The 23,695-nt window shown below is 32.0% G+C and overlaps 2 protein-coding genes across 2 annotated transcripts; one reads left to right on the top strand and one right to left on the bottom strand.

The window, feature by feature from the left end:
- The first annotated feature begins 1,069 nt into the window (after positions 1–1,069).
- On the top strand, positions 1,070–5,824 carry LOC130900588 (uncharacterized). Its single transcript, XM_057811286.1, has 5 exons — positions 1,070–1,165; positions 2,336–2,397; positions 3,172–3,439; positions 3,886–4,012; positions 5,603–5,824. The coding sequence occupies exons 1-5, from the start codon at positions 1,138–1,140 to the stop codon at positions 5,730–5,732; spliced, it is 615 nt and encodes a 204-aa protein (XP_057667269.1). The 5' UTR covers positions 1,070–1,137; the 3' UTR covers positions 5,733–5,824.
- On the bottom strand, positions 5,471–13,555 carry LOC130900587 (uncharacterized). Its single transcript, XM_057811285.1, has 8 exons — positions 13,398–13,555; positions 10,426–10,517; positions 9,909–10,173; positions 8,949–9,066; positions 8,051–8,291; positions 7,535–7,751; positions 6,082–6,208; positions 5,471–6,022 (listed from the first exon to the last, which is right to left on the bottom strand). The coding sequence occupies exons 1-8, from the start codon at positions 13,429–13,431 to the stop codon at positions 5,896–5,898; spliced, it is 1,221 nt and encodes a 406-aa protein (XP_057667268.1). The 5' UTR covers positions 13,432–13,555; the 3' UTR covers positions 5,471–5,895.
- Between the last annotated feature and the right edge of the window lie 10,140 nt (positions 13,556–23,695).

The following is a 23,695-nucleotide window of genomic DNA, read 5'->3' as shown; positions in this document are numbered from 1 at the left end:
TGCGACCTTATGAACATCTTATGAATAAATAAATAGATGGTTCATCGTAACCATAAAAGAGATCAGAGCAGATTGAGTAATGGAAGAGGGGAAATTACTCTCGCAAATCTACAAAAATGAGGAAAACAAACCTTCAGATCAAGAAACACATGATTAAATAGTGAAAGGTCAGTTAATGGAAAAGTTTTAATGGAAAGTCTCTCGGAGAACAGAAGAAGGATTCGCAGGAAGAGGTTGGTATGGAAGCTACAGAATTTTTCTTCTGTAGAAAACAATAAAATTTATTATTAATTCAAAAATTTTATATTACAAATATGTCTTTTTAGTTCAATGATCCAGCGTTGCTTTTACAACTTTTCACTTTGAATAATAAGTGTACTTAAGGGCCAAATCTGGATTGAGGTGTAAACTGATGTGTGGTCAGGGTGGAAAAGCAATTTCTTTACTCTTCTCCAAATAGTCAATTTATTTTCCAGAAACGTTCCGGACGATAAGACAATTTTTGACTTCTTCAGAGCGCGTTATTCTGTTGAAGTCTACTGCTTTTACTATTCGTTGGTTTCGTTTAAGTTCACAAAACGATGACGCTTAAACAGCTCTGCTTTGATATTGTTTTGAGGTTATGGATGTTTTCCGGAATGAACAAACACGGAACCAATTGCGTCGACTGTTTTCTCAAGTCGAAAATTTCTTGAGGCGAATTTTTGATATGCCTACAGACTCGTGCACCTCAATCGGGGACATCGTAGATTTTTGCCACGTTATCCAGACATGGCTCGTCATAAACCTAAACTGTGCGTCAGATACGGCTGACGTTCGACATTTCGACAGACGAAAATGTCGTATATTCCTAATATGATTCTCAAATATCTATGCATAATATATAGAGTTAAGAACTTGTAATCAGTCTACGTGGATGTTATAATTATTTAGTCTTATCCGAATAAAAGATAATGTCTTAAATGTGATAATACAATTATATAAAAATTCGTCTGTGAATTTGCATAGCTAAATTAATATTCATTCGGTGTTTACGTTGCTGTGTCCAGTGTCTTTGACCTTTGCTCATACAGAATATGTTTGTCGATATAAAAGTTTGCGTTAGTGATCAACTGCTATTTCTTATACTTAAGTGCAATGGATTTGTTGTTCCTGATTACATATGGTAAGTGAACTGGATCAATTTTTTTCATTGTTTTGAATTTGCATTTTCGGTAGTCCCAACTCAATTATTGAATATTGAAATATTGAATACTAATCCTTCAAATTAGTTGATGACTTTTTTTGATAGTGATTATTAATATATAATTAGTGGCTTTTTATGTTCGAGGTGTCTCAAAAGAAAGTTCACATTCAAAAAAACATTTTTAAGAGAAGTGAAAAGTTTATTGTGAAAATGATTGTTACATATCAACAAAATGCATTGCTTCGAAATTTCTTTCTTAAAAATGTGGGAGTTTGTTAGAGTAAACTTTAGATTTAACATAACCTCACAGGAAAAAGTTCATAGGAGTTAAATCGCAACTGCGTGAAGGCCACCTTATGTTACCTCTCTTGAACATCAAATTGCCAAGAAAAATTTCACGAATTCTTGGATTCGAGATCTATAGGACGTGTGTAAAGTTGCTCCGTCCTGCTGGAACCGTCTTTTTTTGTTAGAACTATTGAAGTTTTTCTGTTCAGACACGAAGAAGTCGTTCAAATAAGTTATATGTAATTCCTGGCAACCCATACAGTCACTTTAGGCGAATTCAGGAGTTTCTGATGTTTGTGTTTTGGATTGGTTGTAGGCCAGTAGCGGCAATTCTGCTTACAGACGTATCCATTAAGATTAAAATGAGCTACATCCGAAAACAAGATGTCGGTAAGCTTGGAAAGCGTTCAATCATCCAGTGTACGAAGACTCTGAGCTTCAATTCTCACACCAATTAATCCTCTTAGAAGTACTGTCTCTGATTAGCAATCTCTCTCTATTATCTCAATTGTGACTCCAACACTAAGTCAGTTTTTGTGAGGATTCTTCTCAAATGACTTTATTCTGTTGTGTTTTTACCTTCTCCATATTTTACTTTTACTCACAAGTAGTCAGAGATCGCATGGTGTTAAATCGTGTGACTAAGGCGGATGTGGAGAGACTTTTAGCAAGTCAGAAACGACTTGGGGCATGTGTCGGTGTTTATTATTGTGTTGATGGGGTGAAATTTGAGTGAAACATGAAATGGGATACGAAACTATATCACGAATATTAATCAAACTATTTTATCAAAAAATGCTTACATAAAATCAAATTTTTCACCGTTAAATATACCAATAAGGAATGTTTTTATTTTTTCAGGTTTGGTGCATAATATCATGATGCACGACCATATGGTAAACTTTACGAAAGAACAACTAATTGTAAGTTTTAATATAATCAATAATATCGAATTTTGGTATTAAGGAATAGTATTTGGAATTGAATTGTTCAATTACTTGATGATGGATGCTTTTGATGGTCTTCTTGGACATTTCTAATGAATTTTGTGTTCGAAAAAGCCGAAAATCTTATAAATCTTGATTGCTAACTTACCTTTTTTAAAGAGTGTTGTATAGAAGATATTACAAATAAGTAAAACGTTATTAAAACTTGGATTAAATATGCATGTAAACAACTTACTATAATACTCGTAATTTGTTTTCTAATAAAATTTTATCTTTTAGTATTAATCAAATTATTGACTCAAATTCTGTATAATTTCTGGTATACCTAATTATTAAATATCTATTTAATTTAATTTGATAATACAATTGATAAAATAATATAAATAATAAACAATGCTGCATTGAATTCAAGCTCTTGTAGTCTGTATCTATTTTAGGTGAAAAAATTTATCTAAAAACAAAAAATATTCTATATATATATATATATATATATACGAGGTTATTTTTTTCAACCTGCAACAAGTTGAATTGAATATTATTACCGTAAAAACGTATTATTAAGGTCTCCGTAATGTAGTGGCTAGAGTACGAGGCTCGAATGGGGATGTCACGCATTGTAATAATTATTTTTAAGTGCTGAAGAAAAGGATTTAATAACACAATTTCTTCTATTGTTTTCTTAATTTCTCCTAATCTCTAATATTGTATCGAAACTACTTTACATACTTGTTACATAGATAAGTATTTTAGGTTGGACGCGACTATATGGAAAATTGTACATTGAAATCAGATGCAGCGTGGAAACTTAACCGTATATTGATATTTCCCTTAATGCCAGCTGATGCTTTATTAAATCTTAGATGTTCAGCAAGACCTGTATATGATGAATGTGTGAATTCTCTTAACAATCGAATGCGAGTAAATTTGAATGCAACTCAAATAAACGCACTGAAATATTGGAGAAAAATCGATAGCGACATTTTAGATCATTCGTGTGATAAGATAGAAATGTTCAAGAGTGAGTATCTATTTTTCCATTTCTTCGATTCGGCAAGGATTTTTATAATGTTTATTGTGTTTGTCAGCAATTCACTAAAGATGTTTGTTATATTGTTTACGGGGAGAATATGTGGACAGAGGATTCATTGGGATGTTTTTGCAAAGCACGCAACGCGAGTAATCGCTCTCTCAGCCATCCATAACCTACTAAAGTGCTCTTGATAATTGTTCAGATTTTGTAACCAAGTTTTTCCATTAAATTTAAGACTATTCAACCAATTTCTGTCAGTGTTTCTGCATGGAATTAAGCATCAACCTAAATCTTTTTTTACCCGCTTACTTTCTAATCGCATTTATTATCATCTATATCAAAATGGATAACATCCAAGGCTTAAAAAATTACCGTGGTATAATTCAGACAAAATTCCAAATGAATTTTGAATGATGTATCACAATATTTTCCAGATATGACACAAGAAGGCACGGCATGTAGCAGATCATCCAATAAAGCTTTAAAAGACTGTTCTGTACATCTCACAAGCTTAGATAACGTAGGATTCTATGAAATTCCCGAATTTCAACAACGGTGCAGGTAAGTTCAGAAAATAGGTATATGAGAATTTGTTTTTCACTTTTCATTGCTTTTAATCTTTACGTTAAACTCCAGAAATTATACCAATCACAAACATGTTTCGCTATATAATTTGTAACAGTACAAGTACGTTTTGAGGTATCATTCAGTCTGACATTTTGTGAAGTTTTAGTCGCAATACAGGTATAAAATCAAAATTCTTTTAAAATGTAAAGTTTTTCTTATTTATTTATACGATTTCTATTCGTGTGGTGAATCAACAAATACTGTCTTTTACGTTCTTGATTTATTTAAACACTATACACTACTCTAATTCATAATAATTCACTTATCACTATCACTCAAGCTATATATCCCAAAATAATTTCTCAAAAGTTCAAGAAAATAAGGAAACAAAACAAATAAATAATTACTAGAAATTATTCAAAAGAAACAATGTAAATAAACCGCTCCCTATAATGAAATCTTATGTAAAACAAACGTACGATGCCGTGGGTCTTCGCCGAATTTTATAAGTCCACTACATCAAGGCAGGACCGGCTCCAGTGCGGACACGCGTTCGTAACAATATACATTCGAAAATAAGCCAAATACTCGTTAAAGGATGATTTTGAAGTTAGAGAAAACAAATTTTGAATCCAAACAACTTGGAAAAATGGGTTTTTAAAAATTTCCAAATATTCAATATTTAAAACTAAAATTATGTTAGATATTATTCTAGCCCGGGCAGGGCTGGATTCTAAAAAATGAAAATTGAAATCGAGAATTTCACGTCAAGTCGTCGCATCTATTCGGGGGCTTATTATACGAGGGTCGCTACTTAAGTTTTGAAATATACAAATATTCATATTTGGATATGGTTTCATTGTTTTTCAAAATATTCTTCATTAAAATCAATATACTTTTGGATGCACTTGACCCAATTGTCGAAGCATTTATTTCATTCCGATTAAGGTTCCTCCAAAATATCTGATTTGAAAGCATTAACCACTTCCTCAGGAGTAGAACAACGGATTTTGGGCGACCTTCACGAAATTCATCATATATCCAAGTGAGACCACGATTGAATTCGCAAAACCAGCGAAATAAGGTTGCTAGAGATGGTGTTTCATCACCAAAAGTCGAAGCGAGTTTATCGGCCGCTGCTGTTGGTTTAATCCACGTCGAAAGTCATAGAAAATCATCGCCCGAAAATTATTTGACCGACTATTTGAATGAAGGATAAATTTTTCAATTATCTGTAAACTTGACAACACGTTCTGTGTAGGTTCCCCATTAAATATGTTAAACTTTTTAACAGCAATGTCAGATTTGACATATCCATATCAGTGTTGCCATATTTTAAAACTTAAGGAGCAATCTTCGCAGATATATCGCTCAAAAGCACTTGAATAATTGATATATAATTCAATAGGAATAGAGAAATAATAGTTACTAACAAGAAATTAATCGCACTCATTAGAATTGTAATAATTTAATATTTATAAAATGATTCTACATACAATGTTGTCAATTTTTTCCATGATAATGATTTATTAATACATAATATTGAAATTTGATGATTGTACTGTTTTTTTTTACGTTTTTCAGTGATTTCGAGAAGTTTGAAACCTGTATGAAGACATCGTTTGCTAAAATTTGTCCACCAAATGTTAACGAGTACATTGGGGGTATACTACGCGCAATTATATCCAATATTTGTCCCAAAAACGTTGTCTGAAAAGTGCCGATTCAACATTGGATTTGCAGTCGACTTATTATATTATTAATTGTGAACTGACAACTTAAAAAATAAAGCTTTTGATTTTTCAACTGAGAATTTTATTTATAAACATTAAACCTATTAGTTTGGGGCCTACTGCGACGCATAACATCAACGGGGTTCACTTAACACCACAAGGTTTCTTGACAGCGTTCATAAAATCATTCTCAAATTTTGTTAGTTCCGGAGAGCTTTTGCAATGTTTGTGTACTTCGGTGATGAAGCACTGATTGAGCGGAATGAATCTCCTGAAATAATATAAAGAATTGTAATGAAATGTGTTTTTGATTAGTGAACTGGCACCTACTCGCAAAATTCACTCTTCGAATCTACCAGTTCGTCTTTAGTATTCTCCATAATCTTTTCGACGCATTCCTGATAAGTCTTGTTACTTTTTTCTTCTTGTAACTTTGGAAGACATGGCGTAAGCTCCGCTGGAATATTGGATAGCGTTAGAGTTCAAAATTATTATAAGCGGTTTTGATGTGATATAAAATACTCATTCAACGCTAAGACCATACACGGATTGCTATCTTATAGACTATGTCAACTAGTGAGGAATTTCGATTAGCACTCTTCAAAACAGGATTTCGATTTCGTGAAAACGAATTCAAAAGGAATAATCGATCTCGATTCCTTGGAAAGAATATAACAATCTGATTATTCTGAAACATTTGAGCTTTTGAAAGAATCTAAAACTGTTTATAAAATATAGAAGCATTGAAAACGGTTTATACTTATTTAAAGGGCATTAAAAGCTGCCAAGTTAATATTAAATAGCTTATAGCTGGGCAGGTTTGACCTTAATCCGTTTAGATGTTTTGTCACTTTATCTAACGCAGTCCACGTAAATATATATTGTTCAACGTTACTTAGAGGCTCACATGGCCCATAATTATCCCGGAATACAAGACAGGACCTCGTAGTTTGTATGTACATTGAAATACAAAAATTTTCGATGCTTCAAATTCTGTTTTGTACTTAATCATCACAATAGTTGCAGTACAGAAAATTTTTCGCTCGCTGGGCTCCAACGATTTTGATTGTCTACCACAGAACTCGCCGAATTGGTGCAGCTATGGAGTTTCTTCATAATTGATGGAAAAGATTTTTAAAAATCTATTATGACATGGATTCTGTTGAAATGAAACGACAATCATAACCATGGATACACACAAATTCTCCAACGCGACCCACAAAATTCCAACGAACCTTCAACAGTCTGGAATGATATTTAGACCAGATTCAATATGGGGAGTGAATCAAAATAAACGAAGAGACTTCTGAAATTCTTCCGATCCACCACAATGATCGTGCTCGTACCCAAAGCGCTTCTTTCAATGACACCCATACAGTATCGACCTAGTACCTAGTAATTGACATCTTTTCTCTGAACTGGAGCATTGGAGTGGAGGGTGGTGCCTCCAAACTGACGTGGAGATCAAAGAAACCGAAACAACTCAATTCCAATCATTGTCGTTCACTTTTTATGAATTGCAAGGTTTTTCACAGTCAAGGTGATTATATAGAGAAATAAACTGCTTATTTTTATCTCTTTGAGTCCTCATATACTCAGTGACACTCAGGAGGAATAATATATCGATTGGCAAAAGGTGATGTAATCACTTGGACTTTGTGATTCGACTGAACCAGAGTTTGTAGAAGATGTTGAACTTGGAGATTTCAAAATTGATAAACATATGTTCCTATTGAAAATTGATGATTGGAAATGTCGACAAAAAAATGTTTTGTATACTTACAGCTAATGATAGTGAAGTCATCATACAAGAAACTGACCATTGAATCAATTATATCAAATATCAATTTCGGAAGGTATTTATATTTTTCTGGTAAGCATGATTTGAACAGATGAATAGCGTCCTTTGTACAATTATCCATATGTGCTATATATTCGCGTTTGGGTACTAAGAAAATGCTTTTTTCTCTAATACAAATTTTCATTTTAGTCAAAGTATTCTAAAATAAGGAGAATACTCATATTTAATTCTTTATTCATGCATCTATTCTTTCTATTTATGTTATAATTCGTTACTGTTCATGGATTGTTCAGTGTAGTCCAGAAGATATAGACAAAATCTCATTATTTAGTGTAGTTTTCTACAAAAAGAAAGCTTAGTGTTCAAGAGTTACTAAATAAAATAATACTTAATCGTTTCTCTGGAAGATAATATTTTTCATTGCTTAATAAAATCATGTTTTGTCTTATATCTTCATAAATATTAACGGTACAAAGAAGGAAAAATATGCAAAGTTACCTCAAGTTTTTCTGTTAGTTCTCCATTTTTAACACAAGCATTTTTCACGTGGTACTCGATTCTTTGCATTTTCTCAGACATGCCAAGATCTCTAACAATTCGATGTAAGCTTTTTGGTTTCTTCTGTGAGTATATATTCTTTTTCAAAATTTTCATTGTAGATGAAATAACATTCTTCACATTCTCAGAGCATTGAGAGAATATAACATCATTCATACATTTTTCTGATTCTTCAAACTCACTGCAATTATTCGAAAATTTGATTAAAGATTTCAGGATATGATAAAATATCTGAAAAGTATTTACTAATTCGACTAAGACAACTCGATGCACATCTCCCTAGTGGTAATCGAGCTTACGTGTTGTGAGTTTTTTAAAAGACAGAAACGATTAGAAATGATAGAAATTTTGGAATAGAAGAAGATATCATCATCATCATCATCATCATCATCATCTATTAGCAGTGTTTCAATTGCATCCGTCACTTGTTCTTCTATGCAATTCTAACATGGAACTCTCGTTGCGTTAATCTTATTTTGTTTACCTTTTTTTGTGTCAATATCAGTATTTCTGAATCATAAGTTAATACTGAACCAAATTTTCAAGCAATGTATTTTTATGTGTAACAAACATTTTTTCAATCAACTCCTTAATTTCCCTGAAGATTTTTGTTTTTAATGTGAACTTTCTTTTAAAAGACGCCTTGTATAAATGTCTATTTTGAAGAAAAAAGACGTTATTTGAAAGTGTTAAAAAACGAGGGACTAAATGCGTAGACTTAAAAGGAAACTATGTTGAAAATTAAAAATAATTATAGAAAGAAATATCATGTTTCATTTTTAGTTTGGAAACCAATAACCCTCGTATAGCTATTTAGACTATGGAAACTTTGACTTACCTCACAGTGAAAGTTGCTATATTATGGAACGTATTACCAGTGGAGTTTAAGTTAAAACATTTTTCGATTCCTTCTCTCAATCCAACAAAACAACTTTCATTCAGTTCTTCAAAATATTCTAAAATTTTAATGATTAATAATTTTAATATTATCGGTGATTTGGAAAAGTACATGGTTCTTCTTTATAATTTTACAACCATAATTTTGTGAATAAATAAGATAAATCAAAATATTTCATACAATTTTTCATGAAATTTTCCCCGAAATCTATTTACGAAATAAATCGAATACGATTTCATTTTTTATGTGTTTATATGTCGATAAAATTCTCTGAATAGGTCATTCCTGATGTGATGTTTTCAAAGTTGAATTATTCCTTTTGGGCATCACTAAAGCCGGTACCACATCATCGTGTGGTCGTGTTGTCATTCGACAATTGTTGGCATTGTTGGCCATGGAAAGTTGGTTTTTCCGCATCCAACATTGGAATAAAATTTGAACATTTGTGGTATAACTACACACATTTCTGGTCCTCTTGAGCGTAAATGCTACGTGTTTTGTATGAAAAACCAAAGTTTCCAGTGCCATCCAGTGTATTTTAAAAGAATTTCTATCTGTTGTATGCCGATCCTCACTGTTTTGTCACGTTTTCTTTTCTTCCAGCCTTCGTGCAATGTTCAGTCAACATTGGAAGGTGAATGTTGAACATATCGTGTAGTTGTAGTACTGCATCCAGCCTTCCTTCCAATATCCAGCTGTATGTAGATGCATCGTGTAGTACCGGCTTAAGTATTAGTCTCAAAATTCTATAAATTTAACCAAGTTTTCAACTTCAAATCTACCTTTAAATAACAATGATTCTCGGTGAACTAAACCTTGATTGCCCTTAGTTCTAACGTTTTATTAATCAGATTTGATAGATAACTAGAAGAGTACAGTACCGTACACAAAAATACCAACTTGTTAGTTCTTTTTCGTTTTTACAAACATATGAGGTTAGTGCGTCGTCTAAATTTTCTAAAATTTTCAACATCTCTTTTTCGGTTTTGTTCAAACACATCTTGGATTCTTCGACTATATTCTCATAGCATCTTATTTTTACATCAGGTTCAGAACATGTAACTTGGAAAAAAAGCTTCAGTTCACTTTCGGATTTAATATTCGAACCATCTGCGAGGAATCTTTCCAGTTTATTTTGAAAACATAGCGGACGAGTTCCCGTTTCCTGGAAACATTTGAATTACAAGACAAAATACACATAAATATCTTTTCAAAATACATATTTTTTCAGAATTATACAAAAAATGAAACACTCGACATTTCAAGGTGGAAAATGATATAGTGAAAGCAATTCTTCAATTTATTGAGAGCATTGCAAAAAATGACTGATTTCTAGCTATTACTTTAAACATATAATGAATAATTTTCCTAAAAAGACAAAAAGTATATTATGAAAACAAAAGAAATATGTACTTACAAGAAGATGACCAATTTTGATATAAGTTAAAGGATGACACAAACGTATGTCAAAAGGAGCTTCTGTCTTCAGATACAATAACCGTGTGAATCCTAATCAAAATAAAAAAAAGCATATTTACTCATAAAAAAATGTGTGCATTCAAATTTCCTGATTTCCAAATGAATAGTTGATCAAAGTCTTTACTAGCGTTTTCCTAAGGGGATTGCGGCAAAATTGAGCACTAAAGTGTTCTAACTCTAATATATTTCCGAGCTTTTGAAAACTTAGGTATTCATTGTTTGGGATTAAATTAGATAATAATTGAATTTTGAAGTTGATGAATCTAATTTAAAAGATATTACAAAATTTATCACATATCAATTCTTAACCAATTGATTTTCAGACAATGAATACATAAGTATTCGTAAACTCGGAATATATTAGAGTTAGTACACTTTGCAGTTCAATTTTGCCACAATCCCACTACGATAACGAAAACATATAGTTTCTTTCGAACAAGGTAGTACAGAATCATGGATATTAATTTTTAGAGCTCACAGTACGTCAAAAGTTAAGCACATGCTTTATGTACAATTTTTTAAATTTTTTTTGTGAAAAGTTAATATGTGATAATAATGAATTGGGTCATATGTGGGCAACCTCCTGTTCCCGATCCGGTCATTCCCTACATAAGTGTCAATTCGGCCCGCTGGAGATTCATAAAAATCAAATAATGCGCCAAAAATATATTTTACACCACATGAAGACCAAAATCGACAAATAATATTCTTAAACGTATGTATAGATCGTGCCAAAAATAGTTATTAGGAGGAAACATTCGGAACAATGCCCGATGCGACATTACTCCAGCAGGTATTTTGATGAATATTCGTGTTTTCATACCCTAATATTGATCATCTTGATACTCAGTTTTATACTAAACTCTAATTCATTCTAATTTGATTTATTTTGTTAGGTATTAATTCTTAAGAGAAAGTGGTGGATCCAATAGTAACACAACAATCATCCAGGCAGCTTTGAACGTAATAACATCTGAAATGACAAAAAGAGAAGTGGTGATGAGCCTTCGCGAGACACTCTCCTGGAATCGTGACACGGCATACTACTACCGTTGAAACTGTTGAATTGCACGATATTCAGAGCGATATTGCAAAAGATCAATGAATAGAATACAAAAGATAATAAAGAAGATAATAAAGAAGTTAATAACAAAGATAATAACGAAAATAATAACGAATATATTAACGAAGATAACGAAGATAATAACGAAGATAGTAACGAAGATAATAACGAAGATAATAACGAAACATTTAATCCAGAAAACTATTGGAATGATCACTGAGTATTTATTCACCTCCCTGTAGTATTGTGAAAAACTATTTCAAAAGCGAAATATCAGAGTGTCAGCTTGCGAAACACTCCATTAGTGCTATCTGGCCTTTTCAATACATTCAACTTGCTTCTGAGATTTGTAAAATTGTCATACTACAAGTCTACTTTACAAATATAGCATCGAAGTGATTATTCAAATCTGAAAAGCTTCATGTTGGTTAATGCGGGAATAGTTTGAAGCACTAGAAAAGGAGAATTCCTGGATTCTGCGGGACGGTTGACAACCATGTTATAAATTTTACTATACAAGAGTCAATCAAATATAAACCGGAATTTTGCTAGAGAAAATTTTATTAACAAGTTAGAAAACTGAATTTTTTTATAGTTTTTCGAGATAGTCTCCATTACACTATATACAGAAGGTCTCCAGATGCAGTAACCATAAAAATCTTTCTACTTGCAATCCCCCATGCGCCTCTTTCAATAGACCAAATAAATAATATTCACATGGCGACAAATCGGGATTATAAGGAGGGTGTTTCTCATTCTAATTCATTCAACGTTTCCAACGTAAGCCGAGCTTACGGTCAGGCATTACCGCACTGCGGATTATCTACACACAGGTTGCATCGTGTTTTTTAGGAGGTTACTAAAACATTCCGCCTTCCCCAGTTCGTTTTAGTAGTGTACTTGTAAAAAATTTCTCTTTCCTCTTCATAGCGTTGCAAGAGACACGTGCAAACTTTCCAGCGTGTGAATTTCTGCTGAAAATTCAGAAGCTTGGCACACATCTTACTGAAATTTTTCAGTAAGCGAGCTGCTGATTAATTATTTGCTCAATATTACATAAGTTGATGCCCAATTCTTCAGCTATATCGCATACAGTACTGCGTCGTTCTTCCAAAAATTAGTTTGAAATGTGGGACTCCATTCAGGCTTGGAGAGGCACTCATCCCCGAATGGCTTGAGCAATTGTCGATAAATATCCGCGGATTTTAGAATATTTTTGACCAAAAAATAAGTCAAGCATATAGTGCAGCAAATTTTAAGAGTAAGTAAATTTTTCGTGGGTTTATTAAAAAATTCCGGTTCATATTTGAATCACCCTCGTATTATATGCGAATATTAAAGGAAAATTTTAGAAAAATAGTTTAATTTTATCTCATTACGGTTCTATTAGAAGTGCAGATTTTCTATCAACCATTATAAAAATAGAAATTCATTACTTAAAATGGGTTTTCTAATTTTTCGAGGGATTTGCTAATTTTAAACCGATAGAGTCTAATGCGTATTGCAAATTGCCGACACCTGTTGCTGTACATAATTCTGGACTACCTTAAACATTCTCTATTTCGAAATTGATTTGCGATGAACTCAACTTTAGATTTCATCTTAAGATCTCATTTTGTAACGTTCAAAAATATTAGGAATTGGTTGAATTTTCGTAGCTGGAATTTTTGATGGAAAAATGAAAAATACATATATTAAAAAGGATCAGTTCAATTTTAAGAATTCAGAATACAAAATAATGCTTCTAAAATCACAATTTGTTACTAATATTAATTGTGACAATATTAATCAGTTCTTTATCAACGAATGGTGGAATAGTGAAATAATGAAGTAAAATATATTTTTACCTGAAAACACAATAAGCGCATGAAAAAATATCATGGTTAGAAAGTGTCTTTAAAACTACTGATCAAAACAACTAAACATAATGGCTTTTATATATTATCGTTGAAGTTTATTAACGAATTGACCTTTGTAAGTCATCGCTGAATTATAATCTAAACGTATTACTGGGCTGCTACAATTTATAACATTGAGAAACTAAAAATAAATATTTATTATCACTTACAAAAATGGAAGATATTAATTTAGCATGAAACAAAATACCCAGAGACTGGTAAGCAAATCAATTTATGTACCTAAACAAAAAATGAAGATGAAAAAGTTTATTCTCAGATAGGGAAGCAAAGGAAGCAAACGATTAAAAGCATATAAATAAGTTTAATATGAGGAAGACGGAGCAGGGAGAGAAGTTACTTACATCGGTTCAAAAGCAGAAGGAAACAATAATAGAAATAACAAAAAGAATATATGGAAACGTGACAGGAAAGCTTGTTATAGACGCAAGAAGATTGGGAGAGCTGAATATGGTTTGAAGCAATGAGACTGTCGATTATCGTAAACGTGAGGAAAATATATTAATTGGAAAATAAAAAATAGATGAAGTAAACACATGTGATACCTGATGGAAATAAGACAATATTCGGGAAAAAAGAGAATGGCGAAGACATAAAATGAAGGTATAGATAGCACTCGATCACAGTGCACACCTCAAAATAATATGGAAGTTGAACCTTGGTAATAAACAGAAAGATACAAGCAAAAATAACAGTATCAAAGATGAAACAACTAAGAAGAAATTCAGAGAAAACAAGTATTGACCTGACTACAATAACAAATAGTTGAAAGATATTGGTATGGACATATGAAAAAAGAAGGAAACCAAAAAACCTGATAAGAAGTAACAGATGAAGAGAGACATAAGAAAAGAAAGCGTGGCTAAAGCAAGTAGCACAGAAAGAAGAAAGAAAGAGAAAAAATACGACAAGTGAATGAAGTAGCAACGAACTTGAAAGAGTAAAGAACATAGATAAAAGGATAGTGGAAACTAAAACCCCAATTCTTTAATACTTAAAATGAAAACAAAATGAGTTATAGAGAGAAGAAAAAATTTTAAATGATTTTAAAAAAATTGTTCCAAAGGAGGATTAGATGCTTATAGTTACTTTCATATTAATAAATGGACGAATGAAAGCTCTATATATTCAATTTACTGCTTTTAGTAACACGGATGTAAAAACTATTAATTATATTATTGAGACTTGTGAACTGATATCATGTAGGTAATATAACTAACTGAAAATTTGGATATGAGAAAGCTGTGTGCAAGATGCCGCGTTTGCTCCCGATGGATCCAAAACAGCGTCGTGAAAAACGAAGAACGAAGCCGTCAAGTCTTTCACTCCAAGCCATAAACAATAAAACAATCAAAGCAATGGACTGTAAAGGAAGAACCGGCTACAAACAAGGCAAAGACCGTTCCATATGTAGGCAGATGTGGGATGTTTTTAACTGACTAAGTCAAAAAAGAAAAAAGCACCGACGACGAGTGTTAAGTTAATTTATTGCAACATTTGCATGAAGAAATCAAGCAAAAACTTGGCTAAAAAGATAGACAATGCACCAGTTCACATATACGTTTTTTCAATGGTCATAATTAATGAATTAAAGTTTGAATTGTCACCTGATGTAACCTATGTGCCAGATTCAACTCCCTTAGATCATTTTCTATTCTTAGACTTGAAAAAACGGCTTCGAGGTCAAAGATTCGGCAGGTACTTAGAATCCAATAATTGTGCAAACATCATATCCGTTCAAATGACTAATGAAGCAGTTTCACCATACAAAAAACACCGACAGAGACTTGACATTTAATGAAATCCTTGAACTGACCTCGCTTTAAAAAGACAAACATATTGAGCTAAAAATCTATCAAAATAGTTCATCGTCAATTACCAGAAAAGAATTTTGGCCCCCAAATCGAATCCAGTGATTGCAATTATTTAATTTCAAATTTTTCCATGTTATACTGTACTTGAAGTGGTATTTTTGTTCAGAATAAATTTAAACACTTCTAATTTCCAGAACATTAAATTTAGGATGAATTTTATTTCACGTAATTTGAGAAATAGGAATCATTTTAGCATAGTCAATCAAACTAATCGATTATCTTGTAGACAAGTTTCGTTATCTGCTATTAAATCACGATGCATCTGATGAGTGCTTTACATGCATCACTTGATTTCGCAAAGTAAAAACTAAAGATAAATCATGTTGGTCGGAAATAGCACGAATAGTCTCGGTGATCATAATTTTATACCAGGAAAATTACTAAGAGCAAGTGGACCATGTGGTAGTGCAATAATTTTTGTGAATCAGACGTAAATACAATTATTATATTGAAGTAGCGGCAATTAGAACATATGTGGGTAGACTAAACAATCTAATGGTTTATCTAGACGTTTTCTTGGCAATCTAGGACATCCACGCACCTGGCTGGAAGACATTTGACATGGATTCGTTAATAGAATACGTTGTTCTTATTATACAGGAACTTGATACTAAAAATTCTGGAACCGAATAGAAGAGGTTGGATGTTACCAGAAGCATTAAATTTCTTTCAATAAAAATTTGTGTTTGGAGAAAATTCGAAGTATCCATTTAATGTTTTTACTATAAAATAACTTATATTTATGTACTATTGTTGGCGGTGTTGATGAATCTGATTTATTTAGTTGAAAAATTATATGAATTTATTCAAATAAAATTATTGTGGTACGAATATAGCTTCAACCATTATAAATTATCCCTTGGAAGTATGAATTAAGTATCAAGAGATAATACCAACGAATTATGCTACTATTAGCAATATTCTATTGTCAGAAGAAGGTTGTTATAAAAGGAAAAACTAAGAAAATTGCGGCGAAAATTAGAAAATTTAAAAATTCTCAACGATCGTTCTAATCTAACCTTAGCGCTTTGGACAATACAAACTTTCTTAATCAATATTCATAATTAGGACAGGACAATGTCTAGTCATCTAGTATACGATTTAATTGGTATTGACTTACAAATATTTCATTGGTGATCAAAAATGAGTTCCCTTACAATGGGCCTCATGGAAATCCTCAAAAAATGAGTCTCTTCCTTTCTTTTTGTTCAAGATAATTTTTTTAATAAAGTCAAAACTTTTTGAGTTATTTGTGTTTGCTGAAAATGCTAAATTTAACCCGTTAATAACTGGAAAGGCATCAATTGATAAACAAATTCAAATAAAAGATGCTTGGAATTATCTAATATATCGATTTTGGAAGTAACAGTAGCCATAGAAATTTTTACCACCAGTCGGCGGAGGCACCAAAAGAATAAGTTATAAGAAAAAAAGTTGATTTCTTACAAGTACTTCGAAGTATACTAATTGATTTGATGATAAACTTCAGAGGTTTCTCCCTCTCAGAAGTCAAAAAAAATTCGAAGATCATTTTGATTTTTAAAATTTCCCATTATTCCAGTTTATGATTAAGATAGAAGGAAATGAAAAATACCACGTTGTAGGGAAAGTTTTTCTCGATAAAAAAGATCCCTTGCACTTTTTTTGTAAAAGCTAGAGTTTTCTCGGAATAAACTCGTAAATCTATCAAGTCGTTTTTCTAAGGCAATCAAGCTTATAAATACCCCCTGTATAAGCTGAAATTACCAATTTTCATTGAATCATTCATGAAATTACTTTCGTAGAAATTAACATTTCTGTTTTTTCAAGCAAACAATTGAAAATTTTGAAAAAATTTCCAATTTTCCCAAAAATTTCGAAAAAATAATCAAATAATTTTTTTTAATTTTGTTAATTGATTGTAGGTAAAATTTAGAGAACTCATCTAGAATCTACAACTTTTTAAATAATCAGGGTCACAAGTTTTACAAGCTGAAGAACATAGCAACTGCTGGGATCTTTATATTTTGTACCTGGATACTTTCTTATCTGTACGATACTCACATTCTATTCTTTGAACCCCCTTGTATATGTTTTAGCAAAGAAATCGATAGACCTCCGAAGTTTTTTTGTGAAACAATTTTCAGCCTTTTTGTTTATAACTTGTACCTGTGGCCTCTAGCAACTGGACTATTACTAGTGTTCAAACTTTCAAGAAATCGGTGTTCTTTCTCAAAATTCCACGGGTAAATGGCTAGTGTCTGAACTGGTTTTATGAGGCAAATACACCTGAAGATAAGGATCCACGAAATATGGACAATAATTTTGAATGAGAATTTATTAGAATTACACAAACCAACAGTGATTTATAAACGATTAACAGCTTTACACACACCTTCTTTTTCCTTCTTTTTTTCCCTAATATTCTACTTTTAATGTAAGATGAAAATATAACAACAAATAGTTGGATGGTTCTTTTTGATTATGAATCATAATGTATGCTACTTATCGATTTAGCTCTCCATTGGAGAGACAATTTATTAAATCAGTTCAAGTCTACCCTGACCTCATCTATAACAAACAAATAATAAAATTTCAATTTGCTTGCTATAACAGTATTGATGTAAATAGCAAAATTTGAAATCTATCGATAACCATTAACCTCATAATAGTTCATTCAAAACACAAAAATGTTATTATTGATAAACGGTTCTAGAAAATCTCACAAGATGTTTGTGTTAATATTTCCAATACTAGATTATGTTCTCTACTTCATTCTTGATACTTAATTAAATAAATATCTTATAATGTTTATGCAGTGATTCAATTTTTGTATTAATTTTCTAATTTTGATAGATGATACTCTTACGTAAATCTTTGCATCTTTGTCTCGACAGAATTCTCACTATTCACCTCTAAAAGCTCTTTCTTAGCTTTCCTATCGACAAAAATGTCTTCTATGAAGACCTTTTTGTCGATATCAAGACCACAATGGCTCGCAGGGTCTTAACCACTGATTAGTTTCGACGTTATTACATCTCATCAGAGAGGTGTAACAACCTTTCGTTCCAGTAGATATCTCGAATTGAAGACAACGTCAAGAAGCGCAGTTTCAAGTAGTTAAACAATCCTCAATGAACGCTATTTGGCGCCTGAAGAAAGGCAGTTATTTTCGAAATAATAAATTTGTGGTTTGTAGTACGAACGCACCTCGTATACAATCGAAATGCTTGATTTCTACCTGACAAATGGATCGTAGTTGGAGGTGATGAATTCCCTGGGGAATGTTTAGCTACACGAACAAAATAGCTGCTCTCCTCGACGTTGTTTTCCATTTGGGTCCCTACTCGAATGAGAGTTTGTTATACCACTCTGATGAGACGTAATAACGTCGAAACTAGTGTGTGGTTGTAACCCTGGGAGCCATTGGGGTGTTGATGTCTACAAAAAGATCGAGGTATTAGCCAGGAAATTAGTTGATTTCTTCTTTAAAGAGCGGAAAAATCGTAGGAATCATATTTTGCCGTACATTTTCCTAATTGTACTAATCAAAGCATTGCTTTTATAGTTTTCGCATTCGTGAATTTTCTGATGTTCGTATAGCGTTTGTTTCACCCTGTATACTAGACGTATATTATTACATTCGAATATCTTTCATTTTTCACGTTAAATTGATCTGATGGTTTAAAATAGTGCAAGTTATTAAATAGAAGTGATTTGCTTGTCAAAGTATCTAAGAAATTTATGCTTCTCATTAGTTTTAGTAATAACAAACAATGTGGGGGTTGAACTTGCATATTAATTGTATGCGGGTTGAGTTTAGACTGATGAGCACCATTGGGAAAAATTTGCATACGTAGAAAAAGCGAGACAGTGAAACGGTACCCCCTATGGTTCTATTCGAAGCTTCACACCAGGAGTTTGATCGCGAGGATTGAACCAATAACGAGCATTCCTTGGAAAATTATACGAAATGTAGAGCAAGAACATTTGTTATAGTACAGGGTTTCTTTTTATTAACTCCCTTTTCACGCTAATTTAAATAAAAATATACAAAGTGTGATCAAAAATTTGAGTGCGTTGCGAAATAAAATTAGAGGACATTGAGAAATGCTTGTAAATATAATTTACTATGCTTTTTATTATTTTACTTATGTGAATAACTGATGTGAAGCAAGACATTTTACCACCCCCTGTTTTGTGCGTAAACTCCTTCCACTCCCTTTAGTTCCATGGGATATTCTGGAGGTCTTTTTCGGTAACCTAGGATCATATAATCATGTGTTTTTCTGTAATAAGTATTTCTTTACTAAATTAAATTAACCTTACACAACGTATCGATCCCATTGTTCCTTCCGGTCTTCCGTGCTTCCCGTCGTTCTCTCAAGCATACTTGATGAGTTTTCTTAACTCCTCGTTAGTATGTTTATTTGCTGCCTCTACCAACAGTAGGCACCACTATATCTTTCAACACAGTGATATCTATGACATCAGATCTTCCTCCTTGCAGTGTGAAGTTTGTTGATCTTGCCGATCCTATCTCTTGATAGAATCGGTGATCATCTATGATCTTATCCAGATTTCTTCCGTGTCTGTTTGCTCTTGAACAGTACTACCCAGGGGACTTGATAATCAGATCTCCAATGATGATGCCTTTCGTTTATGTCAGATTTTTAAACATATCTTTAAATATTGTAGTATAGCCAGGAGTGTCTGTGTGTGTCGACTAGCAGTTTCGTGTCTTGGAGTGAAAAGATATCAAAATCTTCTTCCTCCAAAAAACTCCCATAGTATTTTGATTTGTTTTTATCTATTTGATTGAGAAGGTTGTCCGCCATTTTATTTTGCCTGCTGCGCAATCAATGTTGCTATAAGTATCTGCATATTCTACTTAATAGCTCAGGCGTTGTACCATCAATATTGGTAGTAATATCTGTGGGTATTACCTGCGTGCGTCGACTTGGCAGACTTTTAGGCGATGGGTAAACCCAGTATCGGTAGTTACTATTCAATCGTACCGAAAACAACCAAAAGGTGTTGACGTACGCATGTTCAGATCCAAAGTTACTAAAATTAATTACGTTATATTTGACACAGACCCTTTTCACATTCGAATGGATTTCGATTCGTAGAAAATGAAAACGCTAAACTTAAAGCAATGCAAAAATTTATTCACAACTCAAAAAATTATTTCTATGCCATTTATAATCATTAATGTTTTCCGTAATTTGTTGGATTGATTAACTTCTGTTTTTCTTGGTTAAAATTGAAACATTGAAAAATTACAACTGCTAATGAGGCATGTGTAAACAAGTATGTTCAACATCTCATAAGAAACGGTCAGAAGACCGGAAATTATCCAATGAGCATCTGTAGTTATAGTTATTACTCATTATCCTTGTTATTAAAATGAAAAATTTGAGTATTTATCAAAATAACACACAATTTCCAGAAGTCATTAATTTGTCTGTCGATTTTAATAATATACAAACGTTGGTTAGAAATTTTGAAAAAGTTTCCTAAAACATCAGTAATGATTTGTACTGCAAATATCTTTTACGTTTTAGCACGTTTCTTTTTTTCCATTTCCATTTATCTTGCAGTAAACTCAACTAATACATTTTCCTCTAAATTTATTATTACTATTAAGCTAACCATACCAACACTTTTCAGTTCAATTTCTCTTCTTTTAAGTACACTAAATTCACCTTCTCGCTTTTCTGATAATAATGAGTCTCATTATTCGACGTCTTAGACCTGTCAAAAGTAAAATATGACTTATCTTCTATAATTATTTCCTAACTTCTAGCGTTGTTATAAGTTTTGATTTTGGTTCCATTTGTTGATTCTTAGAAGATTTGGGTGCCGATTTTCTTGATTTTTGAACTAAATTATGTTTCTCTAAAATATTACACATACAATTATCACGAACTCACAGTTTTCCTTGAGTCGCTCTTCTCGATCGACTCGATTCTCTCTTCTTTTTCTTAGCTCCTTTACTTGATCCTGGCTTTTTTCCATCGAACTACTTATCTCAAATCTCTGACAGATATCTCAAATTGTTTGTCTGTCTATTCCCTAATTAACTATATTATATAATCAAATATTCACTGCTCTCATAATTTATTCAAATTCTTCAGCTATTTTATATTTCATTCTGTTAACTATGACTTATATATGACTTATAAACTAACTCTAGCTGCTAAACAAGTACGTGTTTATATTCAAAAGAAGCTCTCGAACAATTCTAGAAGGTAAACAAACAAACAAATAAGTAAAAAGGACTTCCTAGGAATTATTTTAGAATAATTGTGATGAAAACATGTAAAAAGAATAATTTCAAAGTCGCACATTCCGAGAATCAACGTATCCACTTTCGTTATAACCGGTCAGAACTGGTTTCACGGTCCATGTCGTGGACGAGTTTGTAACAATATTTTCTAAAATACTTTTGACATTTGACGCCTAATTTACTAACTAAGATGTGATTTTAAGTCGATTTCTACTGATTTATCTGTATCCAAACAGTTCATGTCGAATTTATAAGCGACTTGGGATATTATGAATAGGTACTGAAAAAGTCATCATAGAGCAATATCATGATGAAAATCCAACGATAAACTATTCGTTGACTGATTGATTATTTGATTAATCGGCTCGTTAACCGAAAGAGTGGACATGGGTGCGACTAATCGACTTACTGATTAACTTAACAAATTGAACGGTTAACTGAAAGTAACAATCGATGACAATCTTCTGCAGACGCGAGACAATTTTAAACTTGTTTGAATGATTTGGTACTGCATGTAGTACCAGGTTAAGTAAATGAAAGTATTTTATCATAATGTCGCATAATATAGGAAACAATTTGATGTAAGTAAGTTGAAAAATTATTACTTTAATGTGGTTTTATCACCAAAAATTGTTTTATGTGGAAATACATCTCATGTTTAATGGTATATAAATTATATAAAGATACGTTCCTTAACTGAATTTCGGTTTATATACCATCAGACATCGAAATTACCGGTATCAGAACACTCTAGAGAATTAATATGTACATTACTTTGGTTTTAACAGTACACTTGTACACATTTAGGAACTTTCCAGATCAATCCAAAAATTTCTAGAATTTTTTAAAACATTTGAATCGCTTATGAAAAATTACACTAATCTTAGAATTTTCTAGATCATTCTAGAAATTTCTAGAACTTTCTGAAACATTTTAAATCGCTTATAATAAATTGCACTGATTTTAGAATTTCTTAAATCATTCTAAAACTTTCTAGAACGTTCTCGAACATTCTAAATCGCTTATAAAAAATTACGCTAATTTTGGAGTTTTCTAGATCATTCTAGAAATATCTAGAACTTTCTCAAACATTTTGAATCGCTTATAATAAATTGCATTCAGTTTAGAATTTCATAAATCATTTTAAAAACTTTCCAGATCATTTTTTAACTTTCTAGTACATTTTAAAATCGATTTTAATAGTTGAAGACATTTTCAAACTTCCTAGACCATTCCAAAAATATTGAAATCAGATGTTCTGATGCGTTAGAAAAGGTCATCATCGTCATCCCTTTATATAACCTAAAGACCAAGGGGTATTTACCATCCCTACGGGAAGTTTATTGGAGACATAAAAACTGATATTTGAATAGAAATTTCGTTGTTTTGTGTTTTTTTTTTTGATTGCAATTTGATTGAGTGAATTAACTGGTTCTCCTCCCGAAACAAGAGAGTTAACAACAGAAGATATGAAGATATTGAATGAAAGAAGTATTGCCGGGAAACTCAAAAGGTTTGTACCATAAAACCTTTTAAAAACTGGTGCAATAATAAAAACTTACCTATGTTTAGTCAAAACGTGCTGCTAGCTAACTTTCAAGAATATTCAAAAGACGAAAAAGTTTCCAGTCCGTGGTCTCATTATTCGATGTTGAGAGCCATCGACATATCCAAATTTTAAAAGGTAAAATGACAATCACTAACCTTTTGTCTTTTCATAAGAGGATATCATCAAATTTGAACACTTGATGAATGTTATATTGCAATTAAAGTAACTTCTTTCATTCCTCAAAACCCTACTCTAATAATCAATAATTTCTTGGCAATTGGAGTAGCCAGTGCTTGTCGTTGTGATTAACTAGGTAACTTGCTGCTTTCTGTTGTGATAACAAAAGATGATATCATTAATATTAATATTAGAACAAGTAAAAATTACTCGTAAATTTGTTATTACGGATAGCATAAGAAAATACTATAGTTTTAGAAAGTCATCTGCTACTAATTTAGCTGCTACTAAAACTAAAACTTCAACTAAAACAACATGGGGACTGGAAATCGGAAGTGGTAGAGGACGGATATGTTGA

Source organism: Diorhabda carinulata, chromosome X (genome assembly GCF_026250575.1).
Source record: "Diorhabda carinulata isolate Delta chromosome X, icDioCari1.1, whole genome shotgun sequence".
NCBI classification, from domain to species: domain Eukaryota; kingdom Metazoa; phylum Arthropoda; class Insecta; order Coleoptera; family Chrysomelidae; genus Diorhabda; species Diorhabda carinulata.
This window is presented reverse-complemented; position numbering and strand designations above follow the sequence as displayed.

What these genes read in the sequence shown, in the direction of transcription:
- LOC130900587 (XM_057811285.1), bottom strand. Translation starts at nt 13,431, where the DNA reads ATGATATTTTTTCATGCGCTTATTGTGTTTTCAG. An exon ending in TGCGCTTATTGTGTTTTCAG is followed by an intron (nt 10,518 to 13,397) that starts GTAAAAATATAT and finishes TATTTTGATTAG; the next exon opens with GATTCACACGGTTATTGTAT. An exon ending in TGACTTCACTATCATTAGCT is followed by an intron (nt 6,209 to 7,534) that starts GTAAGTATACAA and finishes CCAATATTCCAG; the next exon opens with CGGAGCTTACGCCATGTCTT.
- LOC130900588 (XM_057811286.1), top strand. Translation starts at nt 1,138, where the DNA reads ATGGATTTGTTGTTCCTGATTACATATG. An exon ending in TTACGAAAGAACAACTAATT is followed by an intron (nt 2,398 to 3,171) that starts GTAAGTTTTAAT and finishes TAAGTATTTTAG; the next exon opens with GTTGGACGCGACTATATGGA. An exon ending in TAAGATAGAAATGTTCAAGA is followed by an intron (nt 3,440 to 3,885) that starts GTGAGTATCTAT and finishes AATATTTTCCAG; the next exon opens with ATATGACACAAGAAGGCACG.